The sequence below is a fragment of the Zootoca vivipara genome, chromosome 5 (genome assembly GCF_965207765.1).
Source record: "Zootoca vivipara chromosome 5, rZooViv2.hap1.1, whole genome shotgun sequence".
NCBI lineage: Eukaryota > Metazoa > Chordata > Lepidosauria > Squamata > Lacertidae > Zootoca > Zootoca vivipara.
The window spans coordinates 28,515,250-28,524,214 of record NC_142588.1 but is presented as its reverse complement, the minus strand read 5'-3'; the positions used below and the strand labels follow the sequence as shown (position 1 = coordinate 28,524,214).

The following is an 8,965-nucleotide window of genomic DNA, read 5'->3' as shown; positions in this document are numbered from 1 at the left end:
TTTGCGCCACTCCCGCCGAGAGAAGATGCAGCCTCCTCCTCCTCCTCCTCCTCCTCCTCCGCAGCAAGGATTGCCTGGGTCGTGCTGGCCAGGCCAGCGACGGTGCCTCCTCTGCCCTGACTTGCTGCTTCTGTTTCGCAGGCCATGCGGGCTCCAGGGGAAAGGGCGGGCAGCGCAGGAGCTACGCGCGCAAGGCGCCAAGACTGAAAGGGAAGAAAGTGCGCGCACAGGGGAAAGCGGAGAGGAATGGAGGTCTGCAGGCTTGGGGGGGGGGGGGAGGGAGGGGTGCAGCAAAACAGTGAAAGGGGGAGAGCAGGCTACACTCTCACCAAAACTGAGACGACCAGTACATTTTTGTCCCACCTATCAGCTTCTGAAGCTATCAGCAACTTGCTCTTTGGTTCTTCGACTTCTCCCTTCGCGGAGAGGCAGGCAGCCCCCTCCCGCCTCCCTCGCGAATATCGCTTGCGCCATTTGCTGCCTCTGTCTCGACGTAATGATTCCTTATTTTAGGAAAGAAAAGGCATATGTATTATAAAAGCCTATGGCACCAACCATGTCTGAGGGAACCAAACAGTTGTCGGGACCCATTTGGTAAAGACAAAAAATGTAGATTCCCTTAAGTCATCCCAAATGAGGACTGAGCAAATGTGAGCTGATTGCGGAGTAGCGCTGGAGCCTGGATTTAGGGCAGTGCAGGACAAGCCCAGGGGGCTCCTCCTCCTTTATTTATAGGGTGTACAGTACCAAATTTTGTCTTTGCTCAGGGTGCCATATTACCAAAGTCCGCCGGGGGGGGCGGGGCGGAATGAGAAGTAAGGCGTTTGGGTGAGATCCTTACTTATAGGAGTACAGCAGCCTGCAACTGCAGTCCCCACTTTCTTTCTTCAGCATCCCTGGATTTATCACCACAGTCTCCTGCTGCACCAAATCCTCTGTTCCCCAGCACCCTCCTCTGACGCCCTCAGAATGCCTCCTCCATAATAATCCCTCTCCTCACAATATTGCACCTTCATAAATCTTGAGCTCACACTTCTATTGCTGCTTTGCCACCTGAACTACAGGTGAAAATCATTGTACTGTATGTAGTTTTATGTTCAAGAATTGCCTCATCCACTCTCACGGATTCAAAACTCTCTTCACCTTGGATCTTTCACAATTGTGCCACAGGCCTACATTTCTCAACTTTTTAGCAATAAACTCCCTGCGTCATCTTCCTCCTGGCCTAGAAGTCTGTTATCACCATAATCGATTTAACCACAACTCTCACAACAATATCTCCAATCCCACACCAAATTCCCTTTCTCCAGATTCTCCTGCATGTCATAGCAAGAAATAATACCTTCCTGACTCATCCTCACAGCCTCCATGGTTCTCTGATTCACTTTATACCCTCACACCCTCCATAGCTTTGAATTTATTTTCAGGATTCAACTTTAAATTTTTAATTAAATATTATATAACAGCCTAACACCCTTTAATATAAATATCTCCATGGCTTCAAACACTTCTTAATAAAAGCAATAAAACAACAAACAGATATAACAAAAAGGGAAAATTGTAGAATTAAAGCAATCGGAATTTTTCAAAAAGCAAAGCCTGGGAAAATAACAAGGGGTTTGCTGGGGTGTCAGAAATAGTAGAAATTGGGTGGGATGTCTGCCCTAGGGAAAGCATTCCACATGCAGGGGTTCACCACTGATGTCTCTTCAATAGACACCTGCCTCACTTTAGATGGCAGGGACACACAAAGAGGATCTCTGAGGATGACCTCAGTTCACAGGCAGGATGGTGTGACAGTAGGCAATCCTTCAGCTGCCCAGATCCTAACATTTGAAGCAAGGTGCGGAACCTCTGGCCCTCCAGTTGTTGCTTGACTGTTAACCATTATCAGTTTCCATGCTTTCTGGCAAACGAGTAAATCTGCACACCCAAGTTTTTGAAGCCACGTGACGTCCATCCTTCGGCGGTTCAAAACATGCACTGAGCTTTAGGTTTAAGTTGTGCGTAATGAGGGTTGTGCAAAGAAAGAAAGAAAGAGGAAAGGAGGGGCGGGGCCGAGTGCTGCTTTTTCCTGGGACGGGCGCAAGAGCAGTAGCTGAAAAGAGCCATCTGTCTGCGCCGGGAAACAGCTGCAGCAGCTGGGAAAGCGCAGCCGGCTGCGCATGTCCCTCCCTCCGCCGCCTGCGCTTTTGTGCGCACATTTGTAGCCAAGCGAGGACGGCTGGTGAGCCTGGGGAGGGGGGCGGGTTCCGTCCGCTAGAGAAGAAGCGGCGATCGGAACCTGGAACTACGGCAGGAGGCAGGAACTCCGCCCGGCTTCTTGTTTTGGGGAGGGCGGGCAGCCCCGAGAGGCGCGCGCGGCAGTGGATGCGCCCCGGGCGCTGGGGAGGAGGAGGAGGAGGAACAAGAACAAAAGGCTGGCCCAGGCGGCGCCCCTCCGCGCAGCTCCTCTCTCCAGAGCCAGCAGGGGATGCCGTCCCTCCGGTGAGTGAGTCCCCTCCTTTGGTGCTCCGCCTTTTGGGTCCGTCCCGCCGCCCTCGCTCCCCGCGTCTCCTGGCGAGCTGGCAGGAAGTGCTGCTGCTGCTGCCTGAGTTTCCATGCACCGGTTTAACGCTAAGAGCCACCGGGAAGGAGGAGAGGCAACAGGGGCCGCCTGGAGTCCCCCAGCACTCGTGATTCCCGGAGCCCGCCGGGGATCGGAGGCCTGCCCAGGCGAGGGCAGCTGTCGGGGCTGAAGATCTCAGCCGTCGCCCCTGCAGACTTGGATGCGAGACTCTCGCTCGCTTGGCGAAGGGAACCTCGCGTTGGCATCCCGGCGCGCTTCATGCCTACTTGTAAGTAAACCCCACGGGGCTCATTGCAGCTGGCTTGCTAGGAAGGGGTGCTTAGGGTTGCAGCCTCACAGCAGGCCGATCCATACATGTTTACTCGGAAGTAAGTTTCCTTCTGTGGGACTGAATTGGGTTCGTATCCTATTGCATGCATGCATACTCTGAATGGGCAGCATGTGTGCGATCCAATATTGTTCCTTTAAAAACAAACAAACACCCCATTCCTGGTCCGAGACCAAAAGGCATTGTTAAAATAGGCATTGTTCCACGATTTCCTTTGCATAGGTAGGGGAAGGTGTGGGTACAATTCTCTTGTGTGGGTCTCTAAGGCAGTCATCTCCATCCTGACCTCTCCAGATACCTTGGAGTACCAGTTTCCATCAGCCACGGCCAGTCGGGCTAGTGGTTAGGGGAGTTGGGAGTTGTGGTCCAAAACCTTTGGAGGGCTTCCAGGTTGGGGAAGGCTGCGTAGAGGGTATGAACCTCACTTTGGAAGAGACGCAGAGCAAAAGGTCCTGTGTTCAAAACCTAGGCACTCTCTTACATACAATGGTAGACAGCCCTCTTGTGTTAGTTTGTGGCCATCATCTAGAAATAACTAGTGTGAATCTCAGTAGCATCTGTGTTTTTTTGTCTATGTGTTTATGATCAGTTTTAAAGTGTGTTACGTGATGGTTAGTGCATGGCTAAAAGAATTCACACATGTATTATTGTTGGTATTTTTACTCAGAGTAGACCTCCTGAAATTAACCAGCCTAACTTAGCCGTGTTCATTTATTTCAGTGGGTCTACTCTTAGTGAAACTTAGTGGGATGCCACCCTCCTGTTCTGTTCTGATCTCTTGTCTCATGCCTACTGTTTTAAGCACTTCTTTGTTCACACAGTCAATGGGGGTGTCTTATTTCTCTGCAACAGCCTGATAATTCACAATGTTGCTAAGTGGGGGGCCCTCTAGCTGAGGGGCGGAGATCGCTCCACGCCCTCGCAGGGTGCAGCATGGTTTCTGCGCGGCTTCGTTGTGCGGCGCCCTGCCTACTGGCCTGGCGCCATGGTGCACCGCGCCACCGGGGGTCTACCTAGAGCCGGCCCTGGTGGGGGGAAACCCACCTTCCTAGGAAATTGAGCTTTCTCTGCTTCATCTGCATTCCTTTTGACTCTTTAGCCTTTACTCTAAAATATATACAGGTATATCTCCCCCAAAATACCCTCAGGGGGGAAAAAAGAGAAAAAAATCCACATCTTCCCATGGGATCGCTGATGGAATCAGTACTGTACTCTAGTCTAGCACAAAAGCCTTGCAACCAGAGGAGGCAGTTCCTTCCATTAGGAAGGAAATAGGTTTTCTTTGCTTTGGGAGTTACAAGGCCTGCACTGACTGGGAGCGATATTTAGCATTTTCGAGGCTTTCCCTGCTAGACTTGGCCATGTACCAAACCACATTGTGTGCTTACTGCATGAGTCTTCTCCAAATGCAATTGGAATTTCTTTGCTTCACCTCACTTGCTATGCTGCAAGATACAAATGGACACAATCAGAATAGAAAACCCTTACTGAGTCAGCACAGGATGCTGTTGGTTTCCATGGCATGGCTTCTGCTTTTACTTAAATACAGTATACATGGGTGCATCCAGACCTGTGGTGTATTGCCCCACCCTCCATCCCTTGACATGTCACTGTTGCTCCTCTCTAAGTGAATTTTCTCACAGCAGCACCTGCTTCTCCTTATAGAGCTCCTACTGCAATTGCTTTGGACCAGTCTTTCTGAACACTTCCCCTCTTCCCAGCCACTGGCAGTGTTTGCACATAATGCTAAGCCGGCATCCGTCAGCCTTTTGGAGCCTGTGGGCACCTTTGGAGTTTTGAGAGAGTGTCATGGGCAATATTCCCTCTGGTTGCTTCTCTCTTCCACTGCCGCCCCCCCAGGTTCATGTCCCCCCTACAGAGAAAAAGAGGTTTCCTTTGCATAGGTAGGGGAAGGTGTGGGTACAACTGGGGTCCAGGTAAAAGTAGGATCACATGGAATTAAAAACAAATCCTCTTGAATTCGCATAACTTTACAAGGAGATTCCAAAAAGCACACCACAAAATGAAAGTTTACAATGATAGTAAGGCTTTGTGCCTGCTATTAACAGGGGGGGGGGTACATTGATCCTCCTGGATATTCATGACATAAGATGGCAGCAACACCATCAACAAATCACAGAAGTCATCTGTAGACAACAGAAGAGACCTATGATTTAACAGAGGTTTTGAGTAAAAAAAGTTATGAGGATCGAAAGGGTTCATGTATCAGGTCCATGTTTTTGCAGGTCATTCAATGGAGATGTGATTTCAGGATGGTTTGGTGGGGATGGAGGGGAGGCAGAATCCACAGGGAGATTATTCCATTTCAATATTATTCAATTTACTGTGTAAATTGCACCTGCCTTATTTCTCAGGCATTCCCGCTTTCCCCTCTCTGGCACTGTCTGCCTCTTGACTCCTGCAACACCCAGCTTTGTCTTCTTTGCCTCCCCACCGATCACTGTTTTCCTCCCCCCAGCCACTCAAACCCTTTCTCTCCTGCCCTTCTCAGTTGCTCCAATTTCTGCTCAGGTGCCGCTCTGGGCCTTGAAGAGCATATAGAGCTGAAAGAGAAAGTGGGAAAGAGCACCACTCTTCCCATGCTTGCCTCCGTCTCTATGTGCTTCGCAAGAAGAAAGGTAACCCTTGCCCCTTCACCAGGAGGTGCGGAGGACAAGCATTGGAGTGTGTGTGCAGAAGCTTTGTGTGCACCAGGGAAAGTCTTCAAGGGTGACCATTGTGCCCGAGGGCATCATGTTGGGGACCCCATAAATATGGTTTAGTAAGCCATAATGTGCATGAGCTGTTTCCTGAGCACTCCTGCTTTGCTCCTCTCTTTGCATAAATGGGTAAATAAACCATCCAAGCCCAGGATCATGGTTGTGCTTGATTGTGGTTTAATAGGGTGAAACAAACCAAGATCCTGGATTTGAATGCTGCTAAACTATCTCCATTGTGGTTTGTTTACTTGCTTGTGCAAGGTGGAGGAGCAAAGCAGGGATGCTTGGACTGTGTGCACAAGTTAGCTTACTAAACCGTACTGAATGGCTTAGTGTAATGTGCAAACACTTGTCCTTTATTATCATAGACTTTTTAAAAACAAACAAACAACAACACATATTTTTGATGAACACACATTGTTGCTGCTGTGTGCCTGGTGACCTATGCCTCCGTGTTAATTTTATCTGTTGAAAGGGAAGGACTCCGATCTTAGGCAGAACACATACTTTGAAAGACATTTGATAAGAGGCCTTTTCTGTCCTTGGAGAGCCACTGCCAGTCAGAATATTAGACAATACTGCGCTGGCTTTGATAGAAGATTGCTTATTACGTTCTTCTTAAAGAGGCTGTAATGTCACTCCTTCACAATCCTGTCAAAGCTTCCCCCATTTTTTGGTTGTTGTTGTTGTTGTTGTTGTTGTTGTTGTTGTTGTTGTTGTTGCAGTTGCATATAACTTATATTTTGATAGAATCATAGAATCACAGAGTTGGAAGAGACCACAAGGGCCATCCAGTCCAACCCCCTGCCAAGCAGGAAACATCTGTTGCATCTATGGGTGTTCAAATTCAGCATTATCCCCACCTAAGAGTGCCTCTTGTCATGCGGATAGTGCATCAATGGCATAATCAAGTGGGTGCCCTTGGCTGGTCTGGCAAACTGTCTGTTGTTTGTTCTACTCATTGCTTTCTGGAGCAGAAATCCTTGTGTGCTTAGCTACACCTGTGCATAAAAGACAGCAGTCACAAGCTTGCAAGGGTATCCTAGAGAGCAGCTGAGCTTCTGGTGTTTTGGCTCTCCAAATGTGGAGCTACTAATGTCTTGCCCTTGCTTAGACTGGGTTATGGAGCCTTTGCATGCCTGTATGTTAGTAGTAGTAATAGTAATATTATAAATAAATAAATAAATCCTTCCATCTGACCCGGTTGCCCCAGCCACTCTGGGTGGCTCCTAACAAAATATTAGAAACAATTTAGGCTTCAGACCTATAGCAGTTACCAGAGAATAAATCTCATTAAATTTCAGTGTAGGTTTACTTTTGAATAGGCATGTATAGGATTGCCCTGTTGATGACAGTTTTGTTCTAGAAATTTGTTTTGTTGATAGAGAATTACCAGGGTTTCTTCTTGAGTGTTTGTGCTCTTGCATACAAATCCAGAATGGTCAAGAAAGAATGTTTGTGGGTCATTAGACTTCGTTTATTTGTTGCTTTTTCACACAAAAAAGCCGCAGAACCCCATCACCAATTGTTATGTACAATTCTTATCCATGTATCTTTTGAAATCTTGTGTTCTTGTTATGCAGTTACAACCAGTGCATTTCTCTCTTTCTCTGGGAATACTCAAGGGTACGCAGTACCAGCACCTTTTTTCCCCCTAGTAGAAAAGTACAGGTTACAATTCTTTTGTTCTTGCAGTCATTCACAACGGCATCTGATGGGTGTGCAACCTGAAAGGTTTATCCAAGGAAGGTGGTAAGACAGGCACATCTGTAGGGAGAGTCCAGCTCTCCCTTCCATTCATTGTGGAGCATATCTGAGGTCTGAAAGTAGGAGCATAAGCAAATGTTCTGGAAGCAAATTAAAATGCACAAGGCATTAAGACTGGTGTCTGAAACAGGTATATCTATATATGATCTTCACTGAGCATTGTCTAGCGGCAGGCATTTTGCACATAGTTTCAAAGTCTAGAGAAGAGTTTTGGAATTAATTTCCAGTCTGCATGCCTTGCGTTGCACAAGGGCTCAGTAAACAAACACAAGACCTGTGCTGTTAAGGCTGCAAGCTTTTATAGCTGTTTGCTGAGGACCAGCTTCAATTGGGATACAAATTAAGAATTTGAAGATAGCATTTCCTTCTAATGACATATTATGTTCGCTTTATATAAAATTGCCGTACATACATTACATTCTTTACAGATAAACTTAAGCAAAAAACAAAGGGGGAGGGAGTTGCTTGCAATGTAAAGACAGAGGTAAAGGGAACACAGTTTAAAAATGAACAAGTGCAATTGCGTGCATTTAGGTTATAGAAGAGGAGGATTGTGAATGGCAACTTGCAGTTTTATAAACTAAAGCTTTCTTGCACTTCCTTCAGTATCTCAAAAAGGCACCTCTCCTGCGGTTTTAATAAAATGCAAATGTATCCGAGCAAGAGGAGGTAGTTAATCAATTTTTAAAAAGTAGTTAATCATCTGATAGCCCTGTGTATTGTAGGGGAAAAACACCCCACAATGTGTAGTGCTTACACATGTTTTGAAAAGTGTTTGATGTTTGATGTGGGTCAATGCTGTGAAGCAGTACCTGAGCTCTGCTCCATGTTCCAGATCTTAGGAATATGGCATTTGTAAGTTTGCCTTCTGCTGTTGAGCTGCCCACCATGTGTAAATGGGTAAAATTTTTGTAAAACCTTTCCCAATAGTTTCGAAAAGAGCTTTCTGAACTTTTCATGTTGGTGATACTCTTTTTAAACATGCGTCATTTTGCGAAAGAGTAATTAAGTTTTACTAGCAAACAGGAGGTTTCCAGCCCCGGTAGGAGCAGGGGGAGCATTTGTGTGACACACCTACTACACACTGCAGCCGCACACAATTTGGCAAGCTCTGGTTTAAAGGAAGCAGTTTGTGTGGGAATGCCTAACTTTGCCAGAAGAGGTCCCCGTTTGACAACTTCTTGAAGTTTTTGATATGCTATAAATAAAAATAGAACCGAGCTGTCCTGGTGTTAAATGCGATGGTAATGAATAAAAGAATATACAGCAATGAATAAAAGGTATAGATCTAGTATTAAAGTAGCTATTGACTTTTGTGGTTCATCTTGATAGCTTTGCTGTGCACCACTTAGAGATTTTAAAAATATAAAGTGGTTTAGAAATGAGCTTTAGGTGTGGAAGGAAATCAGCAAGTGATTGTGGATGAAAAGTGGTGGGAACCCACTGACCTTCTAGGTCAGGGGTAGGCAACCTAAGGCCTGGGGGCCGGATGCGGCCCAATCGCCTTCTCAATCCGGCCCGCGGATGGTCCGGGAATCAGCATGTTTTGACATGAGTAGAGTGTGTCCTTTTATTTAAAAT

The 8,965-nt window shown here is 46.8% G+C and overlaps 1 protein-coding gene across 2 annotated transcripts in view; it reads left to right on the top strand.

The window, feature by feature from the left end:
* The first annotated feature begins 2,118 nt into the window (after nucleotides 1–2,118).
* PALD1 (phosphatase domain containing paladin 1) overlaps nucleotides 2,119–8,965 on the top strand; it is a 98,422-nt gene continuing 91,575 nt past the window's right edge. The window contains exon 1 of one of the 2 annotated variants that reach the window (XM_060274899.2): nucleotides 2,119–2,487. In XM_060274899.2, the coding sequence (XP_060130882.2) occupies nucleotides 2,474–2,487 (14 nt within the window). In that variant the 5' untranslated portion in view covers nucleotides 2,119–2,473. Of the gene's footprint in view, nucleotides 2,838–8,965 lie in introns of both variants that reach the window. The other variant, XM_035137654.3, reaches the window with a different exon arrangement.